Source organism: Patiria miniata, unplaced genomic scaffold (assembly GCF_015706575.1).
Source record: "Patiria miniata isolate m_02_andy unplaced genomic scaffold, ASM1570657v1 HiC_scaffold_8, whole genome shotgun sequence".
Taxonomy (NCBI): domain Eukaryota; kingdom Metazoa; phylum Echinodermata; class Asteroidea; order Valvatida; family Asterinidae; genus Patiria; species Patiria miniata.
In genome coordinates, this window is record NW_024037075.1 from 8072150 (window position 1) to 8088128 (window position 15979).

General features: G+C 38.1%; 1 protein-coding gene across 7 annotated transcripts in view; it reads right to left on the bottom strand.

Annotated features, from left to right (window-relative positions):
* The window catches only part of LOC119719084 (transformation/transcription domain-associated protein-like), an 80543-nt gene that overhangs the window by 21683 nt on the left and 42881 nt on the right, over positions 1-15979 (bottom strand). For all 7 annotated transcript variants that reach the window (XM_038188394.1, XM_038188399.1, XM_038188398.1 and 4 more), the window contains exons 41-60: positions 15761-15945; positions 14735-14888; positions 14267-14448; positions 13630-13825; positions 12674-12787; positions 11846-12088; positions 11070-11144; positions 10548-10686; positions 9738-9831; positions 8927-9096; positions 8030-8208; positions 7163-7305; positions 5799-5901; positions 5217-5327; positions 3284-3460; positions 2360-2518; positions 1865-1984; positions 1311-1454; positions 663-815; positions 71-229 (exon numbers count right to left, since the gene is read on the bottom strand). In XM_038188394.1, the coding sequence (XP_038044322.1) occupies positions 71-229; positions 663-815; positions 1311-1454; positions 1865-1984; positions 2360-2518; positions 3284-3460; positions 5217-5327; positions 5799-5901; positions 7163-7305; positions 8030-8208; positions 8927-9096; positions 9738-9831; positions 10548-10686; positions 11070-11144; positions 11846-12088; positions 12674-12787; positions 13630-13825; positions 14267-14448; positions 14735-14888; positions 15761-15945 (3000 nt within the window). The remainder of the gene's footprint in view (positions 1-70; positions 230-662; positions 816-1310; positions 1455-1864; positions 1985-2359; positions 2519-3283; positions 3461-5216; positions 5328-5798; positions 5902-7162; positions 7306-8029; positions 8209-8926; positions 9097-9737; positions 9832-10547; positions 10687-11069; positions 11145-11845; positions 12089-12673; positions 12788-13629; positions 13826-14266; positions 14449-14734; positions 14889-15760; positions 15946-15979) is intronic.

Below are 15979 nucleotides of genomic sequence, written 5' to 3' on the forward strand. Positions count from 1 at the left end.
TGATTAGCCACTCAGTTACTGACATGTAATCTCAGTTGGAGACATGGTGTACACATTACAAGCTACTCACCCCTTCATAAGCAGATTGAGCTTGCTCATAGAAACCTTGCTGCTCATAAGCTATTGCAGTAGCAGTTTCAGGAAACTTGCAACGTTTCTGCCACAGACCTGCCCACATGTCTTCCTCTTGTAATCTCTCATAAATCTCAGATAGCGAGTCCAATGTTTCCTGTTGGATTTGGAAATCATTAAGATCTGAAAATCCACTCTTTCACTAAGCTTTTTGTATCGTGCATGAACAAATCAAGGTATGATGTGAGTTTACAATGACATAATGTGAGTTTACAATGACAGCATGTAAAGGATACTTGTGTGGTTGATGCACACTGTGCCCTACTTGGGTTTGAGAATGATTCACCTAGGATTGCAGTGTCAGTCCCTGTAACTTTTATTCATATAATGTACAAATATAAAAAAGTACAAGGCAAGGGCATGCCTACTGCCCCTTCTCAGTAAGAGCCTTGAGAGGGTGCTTGTGCATAAAGCCGTATGAACAGGGCAATTTAATTTTACTTCTTGTTTCATACAGACTCAGGAGACAATTTCTACACTTCACAATTCACTATTGACTAAACACTGCATAGCTTTTGGAAGAATCTTACCTGTTGTGTAGTGGAAGCATTGTCTGGTTCATAGAAGTCATACACATTAAGTGTACGCGGTGGTCTGTGCTGAGTACTAAATCCACTCTCAATAGCACTCTGCTCTAACATGAGGGCTGAACGATGCCACAGATTGTGATTCCTGCCTAGATACTGTCAAGCAAATAAAACACTGCAAGTTACAATTGCAACAAGCCATCGGCTATGTACTAAGATATAACATAAAAGATCATCATTTACTTCAATCAACCACACACAATTATGAATAAGTACTTCTTATTTGAAGAAACAAACATTTGAAATGATGACACATCCACGTACTTAGACTCATGGATAATCAAGAAACCATCACTCTTCCCTTGTGCACAGGTTGTGCATGCGCATTCCAGGCTTCTGTGATCCTTTTGTGTACATCTTCTCAAAGTCTACGTGAACCTCAATTTTCAGAAAATGTGTCACATGCATGCGAGTATGGTGCCACCGATGCTATGGCTTCTACATGAGGTCACTGGATTATATCTTGTTAATCACAATACATTTTATTGAGACAACAAAGTACAAGCATTAAACTGTCATAAATGTAATACGTGAGATTAATGGTTGCAACATAATATTGCTTAACAGTACGTCTAAACTCTGCCTACATACCTTGAGTATACACGGCCGAAGCATAACAGGTGGTACACACAAGGATATAGCTTCCACGAATGTATTGATAACACTAGGAGTTCCATCCTTCTGATAGAGGTGACTGCCACTACACAGAAATGGGCTCAATTCCTGAGCCAACAGCTGTACACAAACAAACCATACTAAGGATAGTTCAGAGTTGAAATATAATGGTAACATTGTCATTGTTAAGCCTGGTTCACACTCGGCGTGAAAGTGAAAGCGAATACGAATTTGTGACATAATGGGGAGTATTCGCACTGCGAATTCGTAAAAGTTAAACACCTTTCAACTCGATGAATTTCGCAGCGAATGCTTCATGACGTCAAATTCGCTTTGCATTCGCATTCGCATGAAGTATGAACCGGGCTTTACCATAATATTTAAACTCATTGAACAAAAACAATTCCTGTGCACACACAACACTCACAACAAAACTGTAAATTATCGCATTGAAAACAGTTGCAGAAAGACAAACTATTTACATCCACACCATAGAATTCTAATGTACTGGTTAATGATGGCCAACTTACTGTTTGTTGTTTCTCATTCAGTATCTTCCACAGTCGACGGAAGAGATCTACCCAAAGCTGGTGTGTCATTTCTGTGTCACTGTGACAAAGCTGAGAAAGTGCCGTCAGGAAGTTAAAGGTCTGGAAATGAAAACAAAATGACATTAGTTTATTAATCAATCAGTATTTCAACAATCACATAGATTTATTGAGAGCTTATATTAGGAGGAAAGATGTCTCACCTGACAATCCACGGAACATTCTTTGACTTCAAATATTAATGTTTGTTGCCACAAGTTTTTTTTATATAACGCAATTAAATTGTGTAAAATTAGATATATTAATATAAAGAACAAGTACAGCATTGGCAGGAACTGTATTTGATTTTCAATATTTGATTACGGATGATAGTGGGAATTGTAATCCACAAATATAACCACACACTATTGATTGTATTGAATATACAGTAACATCAGTATTAGTTATCTTACACCAGCATTGATATGATTGTTTTACCTTAGCATCTCGCAATGACTCAATGAACTTGATGTCTTTGCTGATGAGCATCTGCAACTGTTGCTTCAAGTCACTGCTCTTCTTGCTGCTAACTGAAGCTGCTCCTCCTGATGTACTTACTCCCTCTGGATGGCTCAACTCTATGTCTATTTCGATATCCTGTATGTACAAAACATACTAGGTGTTACTTGCATCAGAAAAAAAAGAGGACACTTATACATCACACAGTCTCCAAATTTCAAAAGTTTCTTTAGCTAAAGCCCTTACATATTGTGACATGTGCCAGCCTCAACTATCCTAAATCATAAATATTTTGAAGTCATGTCTATTTGCTAATAGAGAGGTTTCACAAGTTAATGGATACAGTTAGCACGCTAGATAGGTCAGCACTTTGTGTGGTCTTGTGATGTCATACGCAACTCACTTTCCACTTCGCGTGTACACAACACGGATATATCACACACTAGTGTGAAACGCGTAGTAAATTGACAATTTTTAATCTCATTTATGGTAATTTATTTAAGCATTATGATTTGATTAGAGGATGAATTGCAGAACATATGCGTGCCATTTGTCTGCGTTTAAAAAGCAGAATTAGCCGCAGATACGGGGCTTTCATTAGAAGCTCCCATTTGGAATTACTGCTTGTATAGGTAACGGTTCCAATAATCAAGCATATGCGTACGCGTACATGATGCAAAACAATAGAATGGTTGATAATAGTTAAAGATAGCTCACATATTCGTTCGAAAGTGAAATCTCTCCAATAACAAATTTTAGCAACACACTTTTACCAGAAATATTAAAATGGAACTATTGTGCGAAATCACTGAAGAAACAGGCCAACACTACCCAGTTTTGAAATGTGATTTCAGTCCCACACACAGTGTACGTTGTATTTGATTTGACTGAACATGTGCTTACTTCTTCCTTGTGAGATTCCATATCAATATCCATAGGTTCCTCTTTGATAGTGACAGCCAATGAGAAGGTCTTCTTGTCTTGACTATCTGCTAGGCCAATGACTGAGGAGATGGATGGTAGCTGGGGTGTATTGGTACAGCTCATGGACATACCATTCACACTAACTGCCATGATTAACTGTAACAAAAAGGATTCAGTCATACATTCATGCTGTGACTGTCCTAAAGAACAGACTAAGGCCAAAAAAAGAAAGTCTCCGGTTTCTGGTATGCGCACGCGTCGCCGTAGCCATGCGCGTCGGCAAAATAAAAAAGTTTTTTTTTCAATGAAAGATGATGTCTCAAAACCGCCAAACTCACTGGTTTGACTGGAATTCTGCTGCTGCACAATTTTAACGTGTTTTTAGATGGGGTTATGATCGAGAATAAGCTTAATGTAGCCTCCCTGAACTCCCATATATTTGCACTAAGTTTAGTCGGGCACCATTTGCAGTCATCAGTCGACATTTGAAGCAAAAAAGTCAGGTAAAAAAAAAAAAAAAGCCGCGTCGCCGCACCACTATTTAGACAAGCTCCATACCAGAAACCGGAGACTTTTTTTTTTGGGCCTAAGGGCAGATTTTCTGGTTGCAACCACTGATCTTTACATATAGATCAGTGCTTTCAATGGGGTAGGTTACACTGCGGGCATACACCACAAGGTTTGTGTGCTTAGAAATTTGAGTGATTTTCCCAAAATACAGCACGATAATTCTGCTTTTTGACCAATCAATACATGAGTGGTTATGGTGTTATGGAGCTTGACCAGGACGTGGCCCTATAAACATGTCATTAAATGGTACAAATTTGTGAATTTTTCCATCACTTTCATAGTAACACAGGAGAAATCATAGGTTGGTTCTTTATTTCATTAATTCGGGTGCGGCTTTTCAGATGTTCTATAATGTACCATATCACAAGTTTGTATACTTTTTTTGCAATCTCTTATTACAGTTCATACTAGTTAAGCTTCCCTTGTTAGTACAGCGTAATTCAGGGAATGCAGATCACATATTTAAAGACAGTAAAACTGCTACAGTCAAAATCAAGATTTGCAAATCAAATCATTCATGCTGACTGCGTGTTTTAAACATATTTTTACTTGAAATTCAATTTCTGCATTATTTCTGTCGTCTGATGAATATTTACAAACTGGTTGTATTCCACTGTAATACACTCCATTGAAACATTATTTGCCTGGTATTCAGACACTCATCATGGCACATCCCTTTTTCTACCAATGCGTCAGTTTTAACTGCTTTTGATTCCAAGCCATGATTGCCTTTTTGTCAGTTAAATAACAATTGTGTATGGCACAATTATTGCTAAATAAGAAAATGACAAATGTGGTACAGCATTCAACCATAGTTAGTTCAATATGAAACATGTATTAACCCTAACCACCCTGAATCCTTCAAAATCGTCTTTGCCAAAGTGGAGGAATTTGGAGGATTGAGGTTACATGGCAAAAGTGCTTTACTGATTTCGTAGGATGCACTTTGTCAAGGTCTTGGGCCGGACCTTTTGTTGTTTTTGCTCAGCCATGTATAAATATGGGCCTGGATTATGCTTGAAATCCTCCGTTCTGCTCCAGGATGTCACTGGCCAAGCATCAACATATTGACAGTCACTGCTGCAGGATTTTGCAGGATTCAGGCAGTGGTCTCCCCTCCACGGACCATATTCAAGAAATAATGGAGGAATTTGCAGGATTGAGGCTATATGCTATTTTTCCATTGAGGATTGAGGTTAAGGCCTAGGGAGTTAGGGTTAAGGGATGCAAACTATGACTTGGGAAACGTGCCCCAATGATTTGCAAAATGTAAATGACTACACGGAGTTATTATCTTTCAATTATTTGCTATGTGCATATGACATCTTCTGCTATTGTGTACCTGTATACACTGTTTCAACCAGTAGTGAGTAGACATTGCTTCCCAGTTCTGTGATGCTGTAATGTACAACAGCCTGTCAAACAATCGTCTCTTTATGCTGCCATTGAATACCTGTAGATCAAGAATAGATTAACTTGTCAATGTTGTTATTACTAGTCCTTCGACGAATACAAATAGCAGCCAATTATATTTTACTGACAGAAACATTATTGCAACAATCCTATTTCTTGGCTACAATTTTTTCCATGTTAAGTGATGTATGTGGAGTGATTTCACTTAGCTTTACTCTATCCTGTTACCAGTCTCAAAGCTATCAATGAATGTCTGGTTAGCTCCATCTGAAGTACATCTCCTCAGTACTTCATCATGTATGTCTTACAACTTAATAAACTGTTCTCAACATGCATCAGTGTAAAACATCCCTTTAACATTTCAGCTCTTGTTTATCCATATGGCCAAACAAGCCAAAACTCAAACATAGTTTACAGTTCAATTACAGTCAATATATTCAATTGCCCAATTAACTGTACAAGTCATTTAATTTCACAGGCTATTTCTGTTACATATGAGCAGGTTCCTCACCTCAAAGAATTTCTGGTGTATTTGTGGTTGTTGGCATCGTAGCCCAGCAAGGAATGCTGGCTCTAGCTTCGATGTCAACTCACTGCCCATGAGTGACTCATCCCTGCCAATCAACAAAGAAGGAAACATACTTGAGATACAGATGAGCATCGCTCTCTGACAACGGAGAGAGCATACTGTCCAAACCACTGAGCTTACTCGTCTTCTTTTCAAAACAATGTCACATGGTGCAACTACAAGCCGACTGTTATACCTGACTTCATCCTGCACACATTCGAATCTTGTAAGGAATCTTATGCCTCACCTTGCTTAGTTTAGTGACTTACAAGAACAAAATATAAGTATGGCAACATGGACACCTCGTAGGAACTTTACATGGTCTACTCATAAATCTTTGGAAATTCTTTTACAGAAAGTGGCATGGAAATCTCATCTGGATTGCTAGGGACAATGAGGCCTCCGCCCACTGTGCAGGTGGGCAACACCACGTGTGCCTCTCCAATGCATGCGTGTACACGTCAGACATGAATCACAGCTGTGATTGGTTACAATACTATTGGGCGGAGCTTAATGGATCAGTCTATTCCACTGCATGTGTGAATTACATGCACAATTCCTACCTTCTTTTTTTTAAAACTGTGTATGCATATCTACAACACGCTATACATTATAAACATTGACTCTCTTGGTGTTAAAAAACCTTCCAGACTATGCCAAAATCAATCACTGTACAGGATAGCAATGGTACATTCTTGGTACATGAAGAAAGATCCAAGTAAGAGTAATAGTGGCTATACAGTCCTGCATCCATCAATATACTACAATATAAGGTGCTGCATTTGGGAGGATTTGGGAGGTTTAGCATTATTGCATGAATGTACGGTGATTGCATGCATTAATGTAAACGTGTCACAATTATAACCCTTTTAATGTGAAGTAGTGATTAAAATAATGATTGCTTTCTTGCCTTAGTAGCCTTAATATCTGATCTTTTGACACCAAATAATGAATACCACACTTTCTTACATCCTTCATCTTACTTGTAGATTGCTGAAGAAATTGCACTCAAAACAAAAACACTTACCAAAAGTTTTAAAGCATGAGCAGTCAGTGACATGGACAAGGCACAATGGTCTGCCAATGGTTAAAAAGTTTAATGGGGGTACTTATGATCAGTGTACTTCCTGAAATGTGCATATCAGATTTCTACGTATTGTTTTAATTCTTTCTCTGTAACTTCAAACACTCCTCTACATGTATATCTGTTCCCTTTGACCAGACCATTAAGAAGGCTCAGGAAAAAAATCTAACTACAATTTGCCTGGTATTGCAGGTGTAAATTTGTCTTCATTACATGGCCTTACCGATACACCCAGTTGACAAGTTCCAAGAAGTGACCATTGAGATCTGCATCATCAGGGAATCTCTTCTCTACATACTGCATGAGCTTGACGAGTAAGACAGACTTCTCTCTAGGTGATGGTGATTGGTTCATCATCAGAGGTGTCTGATAGGATGCAATGGTCATACAGGATTAGTCAATTAGTAATCTACAGGGACTGATGTCACAGTACCGCTAAGCTCACCATTTACTGCTCAATCTTTCTCATGGAGACTGTAAGCAGTAAGCCCAGTAAAGGCCACGCTAACTTCAGTAGTCCATGGGCCCGGACCCCAAAATTCACCTTCTGGTACCATCTGACGTGGCAAAATCCAGTTGCTATTTTTTATTTGCTATACATGATTGATCAGACCTCCCAGCAGGCAGCATGTTTTTCTTATGCAGGCTGGTCAAGTCAGTTACTTTAATGCGCATGCATGTCACATGGTGAATTTTCTTTCTTAAATTATGTTTAATGAAGTCCTGTACTGAATTTTTCCCGTTTTCCCCCTCATTCTCTTAATTTTCTCGTTTACATTATGAGTATTTTCTTAAACTCTTTCATGAACATGTGCTGACTTTGTAATAGTACCTTCCTCACTGAAAATGCTTGTAGGATTATTTGAAAGCATTTGAATGAAAAATGAAGAAATTATGCCAAAAATACATGGAGTGCTGCATGTACGACTTGTGCAATGGTATATGGATTTGAACCCCGACAGAAAACATGGTTCTTGTTTTCTTGGGCAAGACGCTTTACTACATTTGCCTCTCTCCACCCAGGAGTAAATGGGTACATGTGATTGTGAGGGTAGAGTTCAGATTGTCCTGATCTTCAGCCTGAGCTTACCTTAGCTTTGACCCATTCCTCCACCATTTTCACCACTGTCTTCATGACCTTAGCATCTGGAGATTTCTCTATCAGTTGTGTCAAGACAACCTGAATGAAATTCCTTCTCATATCCGTACTCATCACACCGATACGATTCTTGACCAGATCTAAACTAATGATCAGGAGTTCTGATGCCACTGCAAGCAATGAAACAAAGTATTCATTGTTAGGTATGTATGATCAATCACTGCCCATTTCAAAACCTTAGCTCTTTGCATATGGACCTAATCATCTGATTCATGTGACAAAATGCATCTGCTACTTGCTGTCCATTTCTTCTTGATTTCCCACAACGTGAATTACAACAAACTAAGTTCCAACTGTGCATTTTCCATATACAGTAAAATTGGTAAAATTGTCAAAATGCAACAATTCAACATTAATATCAGTATGAGAAGACAGAATACTTGTAAGTTTACTCTTGTTCTGCAGTCAGGATCCTGTTATCTTGGCGTCAATTTGAGCCAATTTTTTATACAAATTCAAAATGTCTGAGTACATTTTCCATCCATCACACAAGTCTCTTATAAACTGGTGTATAATTATGGTCTAATTGGCACAATTTATTTTGGTCACACTTCACACAAGTGCAAACTTGAAGCAAATTTGACGCCATGATAATTCTCGGCAACTTTTGCAGGAGTTAAATGTGTTCAACTTTTACAATTTCACAGTGCAAAAACTTGACATGTGAACCAACCTTTTTATATTATTTTTGAATCCTATGCATATGATGAATTCTGAACTTTCTAGACAAGTTTAAGCTAAAGTAAAGTTTCAAATATTTAATCTAGTGACATGTGCATGAGTGAATATTAAACTAAAATAGATGTAGATGTTAGAGTCTGATCATACATGATGTAGACTCGGAGCTGCTAGGTGTTAGATGTTCTCTAGTCATCTTCTGTAGAGCTCTCATGAACACAGAGATCAAGCGATCAATGTAGGCAATGTTATTAGTACACGCTGCCTTGAGAATCATCAAAGTTCCAAACAGACTTGTTGTAGGGGTGCCACTGGCTGCTCTGAAATAAACAAAGAAAGTCAACACAGATGTTATCATACTCATTTTGAAGTGTTTAGTATATCACTGTTTCACCAACCTAAATTCCCAGTTTTGCTTTCACTTCTGCTAAACCCCTTCATTTAATATTCCAGCAGGATCGGAGCCAGTACCCTATGACAAAGCTCAACAGACACTGATTTCAGGAGGGAAATAGCCAACATTTTCAAATTTTATATACTGCATATCATATACTGCACTCGGCATCATTTTAGGATATTCTACCAGTCCTGGGACAAATCCCACCAGCGAACATTCGCAGAGATGCTGCAACCCTTAGACTCGCACTCAGAGTGCTGGATGAAGAACACCTGCTACACACCAAGCTTACGAATGAGGGAGCCCGATGACTCAAGTCTCGCCAACCATTCTCATCCTTGTAAAAAATTTTTTTTAATGATCTTAGTCAGGCATGCAACTGGGAAATCACAAAAAAAGAGGAAATTCAAATTTTTCCCAGACTTTGTACAGTGTTTTTCTATTTTCAATGGCACACATGGGAAGTAAATAAAAAGAGGAAATCAGCTGATCTGAGGAAAAGTTGCATGCCTGCTTAGTCCATAGATTCAAAGATGTTCCAAATTCTATGGTAAGTTAACTTACTTCTCATATGCCGTCAGTCCTTCATAGATAACTTTGCCAACACTTGCATACAGGCACTCCAGTTCCTCATACTTGGAGGCCACATTGGATGTACCTGGAGGGAAAGGTACAACATTCAGCACTGGCATTGGAGGCAATATCTAAAAACCTAAAACATTGTGAATCTTGACATCAACTGTTGTATTTGGGAACAAACACTGAATACGGAACACTAACAAGAATCGTTTAGATATATATTGTTTGTTACACAATTAATATCATGTTACCTCTGGGCAAATGTAATAGACTCCACCTAGTTGCACAAAGGTCTGTACCAAATTAACTCCATATCTGAAATACCTGACAGCAACACCTTAACACTTTTAAAATAAAAACTTTCCCCTAAATTTACATTCATCAAAGACATATTCTATATCCATGTAGGCCTAACCAGTCAACCAACATAATCAACCAATGAACCCATGTTATAAATCTGGCAATAGTATGAAATGCTGGAGGCAGCATGTCCATTCATGTCACTGTGGTATTACACAGCCAATGAAGTCCATAGAAGACATCACAAAATAAGGAATGTTTGTCCTAATTCGGGAATTATGCTGGTTTAGCACATGAAACAAAAAATCATGAATATGCGGGAAGAAGCCGTGCTGTGCTGTTCAAAAATGCTCTAATAGTAGTAAGAAAACCAGGGGCAAAGTCCACCAATGCATGCAGATACAACCCAGCCATGGTTCCATGGCCACATACAGTAACCAGTCGCCAGATTGGTTACACAATAGCAACTTTCACGAATGACATGACGGTACTTACTTGACTCTGTAGGGAAGGTGTTCATGAGCTTGACTAGTAGAGCATGTACTGAACGAATCACCTTAGTATTAGCACATGTCAGACATGCTGCTATGCCCCGCTGTAATGGCTTCAGACTAGTCAGTATCACTTGTTTGGTCTAAACACAAAGACAAGTACATTGGAATCATGATTATCAACCCATTGCAGGATTGCTTCCCCTTTGCACAACTTATTACGGTTGATACAAGACACTCACAGCTTTGAGTTTGAGGTACATGAATTGCTATTTTACCGAGATTAGGATATTGTAATAGACAGATATGGGATATATTGGAAGCCTATGGACAATGGCGGCCATTGACTGGAGTGCACTCTCTCCCCAAAATGACCATTTTCACATCATCAAAAAGTTGTATTTGATGAAAAGATGATATACATGAAATAGATTACTTTGGATGGCAACAAATAATAATAGGTGTATTCATTTTATAATAAACATGAACAGATCTGCCCAGCAAACTGTTGCTGAAAGGAACTTACCATGACTCCAAGGAGAAAGTTGAGCATATCCAGCCCAGCACAAATGTTACCATAGTTTGCTTGAGCTGGCTGATCCTATCAGGAAAAAATAACATTCTAATCAATTTCACAGAAAATGATTTAGACTATTTTTAATCAATAATTGTTTATTAATCAGTTACAATAAACTAACAAGAGCATGATCGTTCAATACCTATGGCTAACCATGGTTGAACTGACTTTTACTAACAGTAGACAATTATGGTGGGACCAGTCTAGTTGACCATTTGGAACCAGTCTATTCAGGTTGGTCGCATTGGCTATCAGTAGTACAATAGGGTGCCAGACACATGAAGTTATGTGATGATGTTTAAACACAGAATGATAAAGGATTACTACTTCTTTAATATCAGTGCACAGGCACAAGATGCATCATCAGGCTGATACAATGGCCTTGATTAAATCTGCTCTTATTCTAATGGCAATTTACTGTGTTTAATTCACATGTGCAACAACAACAGTTTGGTGAAAAATGGTTTTTATTCAAATGGCAACCAAGCAAATTCACAATGAGTTGTTAATAGAAATATGGGCTCCTTACACAAGGACCCTCAACTACTGTGACAAAGAGCCAGTAAATGTAATCTTGTGTGTACGTCTGGCACTCACGTGAAGACGATATGGGCTTGTGTATATATTCACAGAGAGATTGTCCTGCATACTTTGTAAACTGTGTCCCATACACTACAGCAGTCATGAGTGATCAAACAGGGGCAGTCCAAAGACAACAAACTTACCACAGACAAGAAGAGTTTGTCCATAAAGTTGAGTCTGAGTTCACTACTTGGCCATACATCTGGTCTGAGTGCTATCTTCAGCAGTGCTATGCAGCGTCGTGATAGTAACTCTCCTGGGGACCCTGCACTTGTAGTACCTAGGTCATTGACTTGGCAGGCGACACGTAACAGAAAGTTGACCACTGCATCGGAATATATCTTATCAATGGGCTTGCTAGCCTCAGAAGATATACTGCGAACACTCTGTAGGCAATAAAATACACAATCCTCACGTTATGGTTTTCTCAAAAATCAAATCTGACTTCTTGTGCTGTTTCTGGCCTACAATCCAACTGCATAGCTCTGAAGGCAGGGTCTAGAGTCTGTACAAATGACTTGTATCAAAATTTCTTTAAAAACATCTAAAATCCACATATTTCCAAACTGCTTTGTTCAATTTTGAAACACATTTACCTTGAAACACGTTACCTTGAAACACGTTTACCTTGAAACACATTTACCTTAAAACACATTATCAAATTCCAGAAAACAAATCTCATTAACCACAAGACATAATCCAAAATGTTCTTTACTTCTCACTTGTGACCTTGACCTTTGACTTTCAGACGCATAAAGTTATATCAAGTCATATCTCACAATTAGGGTAATCCAGATTTTCAAAATATATAAAGGAGATTACTTATAAAAGTAACCCAACAAATGCCTAGACTGATGGTTTTGACAAACAATAACAATGCCTCTCTAACCTTGTCGGACTAAAGAGTAAAACAATGAGTTGATTTTTCTTAGAGTCAGGCTAATCATGACTGGTTACAGAGCTATACTCACAGTGCCTGAGGAATGGCGTACCCTCTTAGCATCAGGCACATGTTCACCGGAAGCAGGTCTCTTGATTCCACCTGGTGTAGTGACAGCAGTTTCATCCAATGGAGCGGCTGGATACTGTAAATAGAAGAATACAATCACTCAACTCTCTCAGTTCCATGCAGGACTTTAATCAACAAGGAAACCAGACACACAACACCCACCAGCCATAGGTACCAATCAGCGGTTTGCAACAAAGCTGGTATGTTAGTTGTGTTTTACGCCTAATAAATCATCCATATACCAATTGACGAGTATTTTTGGATCTTTCTGATGGTGTATGTAATAATAAAGTTACCATAATAAAATTGTGGAAAACTGCTTCAGAAGTATCATTGCAGTTTGAGGTATGGTGTGCCACTTATTCATGTGGAAAAAAATGTACATTTGATAAGCAGGAACGGATAGAAAAGGCCATTTGTTTTTCTTTTTGCACATATGGCCATGATTTTCAAATCACATGAAAGAGTAGATTCGCAAACAAAGTTTTTTCAATTCTTAATCAGTCCTTGACAATGAAAATGTATGCTGAATAAAGAGAGTTATTTTCTTCACACTCTGGTGAGTTCCGCATAACTCAACAATGAATGTGTCCTATGGAGAACCAAGTCAAAAAACAATGTGATATTGCATATTGAAAGGGTAAAGATACACACTGCTTGTGGAACCTTGACCCTCACCACTCAACTACACATCCAAACCAAATGAATGCATATCACCCCAATAATATTCCAGCTAACTCAGATTACAAACCAGTAACTTTGTAGCCAAATTCACATTCCTGTAGTTTTTGTAAACGTTCTTGTATACATAAGCATGTGATTGTGATGTATCCATTGGGCTGCCATTCTGACTTTCACCACAATTAAACCAACACCAATTTCACACTTGTACAGTTTTAACAATAGCTGTTCTACTACCTCTGAGTTAGTATCATCCTCTTTGATGCGTTGGACTTCCCATTTGATAATGACTTCCACTAAGTCAACCACCAGCTTTCTGTGTTCGAGGGTAGTGTTGGGTGTACTGCCCAAGCGCTGGATGGAATACACCATGGTCTGAATCAGGTGATGTCGAACTGGGTAATACACTTTGTGGTGACGAACAAGTAGTGTTCTGTGAAGATATAGTCAAACAATACAATGAGTCTGGTGCAAGGTTCAAACTGTCCCTACTTGTCCCTTTTTATAACAAAGCAAACGCAATCCAAAAGTTTTGGAGAAAGAACTAAAATCATCTAAAAGTACCCAAAGCCCTAAAAGTACTCTAATGAAAAAACCTTTACCCTAAATCCCTAATACTTTAAAAAATGGGTCACATGGCACACTGCTGGATTTCTCAATACAATTTACAATGGACTGTGAAAAAAATATCAACATCACAAAAACCAACAAATTGCACTCATGCTTTTTTAGTATCACTGTGACTAATTCTAATAGTGATGTTGTGTAATGATAAGGAACTTGTGCAGGATTTATGAATGAAACTAAAATAATTACACCATCCAGCAAAGTATGTGTACAAATTACATTTTGTGACCTTAAAATATCAACTCACAACATGTGTACAAGCTGGAAGACTGTATATCCCTCCTCTACTATGATCTTTTTAGTCCAGTGGGTCAGCATTGCGTAACCATCTTCCATACGATGCGGTAATACTGGGGTTAGAATGTCTAATGCTTGGCGCACCACAACACGTGCTTCCACAGCATGAGCTTTCAACAAGCTGTGAAATACCTGAGGTAACAGAAATACCACACAGCATTATTTAAACAATGGTTGTTCATTTAATGGAATAATATGAGTAGATATTGTTTTTAAAATTATGCATTTTTTATCAGTTTAAGATGCCAATCAAATCTATTGTAAACATGTATAGTGACTATGGCTTTACAGCATTCATCCAAGTGCGTATTTTGGTCTGAATTTGAGTTTTAAGGCCAATTGGTTTATAATCTAGATTGTGACGTTCTTTGATTGAACCAATGTTTATTGGATGAAGCCAATAGTAATGGAGACATACCTGAAGCACAATCCTTTTGTGAATGGCAAACTTGGCGATGTTGTGAGATAGCAAGAGATGACCATGATACTTAGTGGTTGGATCTACACAGTTCTTCTGTATCAGACAGGGCCAAGCAAACGTCATCAGACGACGTAACTTGGTACCTTGCTTCCTGAAATAGAAATAGTCCCACAAAATAACCAATAAGTTCAGGACGGCTTCATTAGGCAAAACAATTACCGTCATTGAAGCACTTCAAAGAATAAAAAGGACATTATCGTTGGGGACAAAGCAGATAAATGAACAACTAGAATTGTTGCACATGAGTGTTGCTGCATAAAATACTCAGTTTCTAATGTTCCTCTTTTAAGACTAGTTTGTTCGACAGTTCAGGTGTAGTAAAAAAAAATGACAAGGATTTCTGTGTCATTTAGTATCCCTTAACTTATTTTTGGACAGGCTGCACATTCTCTCATTATTCCTAAACTATAATTCAATATGATAGATTCTCTTTTAATGGTTACAAGACCAAAAGAACTATGTCACCACATTCCTAAAGTGAAAAGACTACTTTCTTCTGTAGTTTCAGACAAGTTGGCAGTAACATTGTGATTATAAAAATGATTTGTGAAACAGGCAATCTTTGAGGTACAAACTAAATATTCAAATTGCAAGAAATTGCAATCTTTTTTATTAAAGGTTAACACATAAACAGAACTGGAAAAAAAAATACAAATGGTTCTGCAACAAGGGTATATATACTAGAAATAAAGATTATATTTGTGTGTCGGTAATTTATGGAGAGTTAGATTACGTAGACTTTGCGGTCCCAAGTCTTGACAAATTACTGAAACAGAAAAACGATCCAGAGTAATTTGATCTTCAGTATTACATAATTGTTTCAGAACCATTTGAAGCATTTCCCTTTATCCGTATCTCTGAACCTCTTCGAAGTGTGGAAGCTGATGATTTCATTCAATCCAAACTGCCCTGATACCACAAGGAGATAGCAGGTATTGTAATTCTGTATTTAAGAGTATTTACTTGTCAGCAGCATCATGTATGTGTGGTGCAGCTTTCTCTACCAAGAGAGCAGCAAACTGTAGCAGCAGGATGCGCACTGAGTCCGATGTCCGGTAGGGATTCTCAGGGTCAATGACCTTACTGATGAAGACACTAACGAGGTTATCTGGACTATCCTGGCCTGGGTTAGGTGGTCCACCTATCAACTGTACAAAACACAATCAAACATAGACACAATAA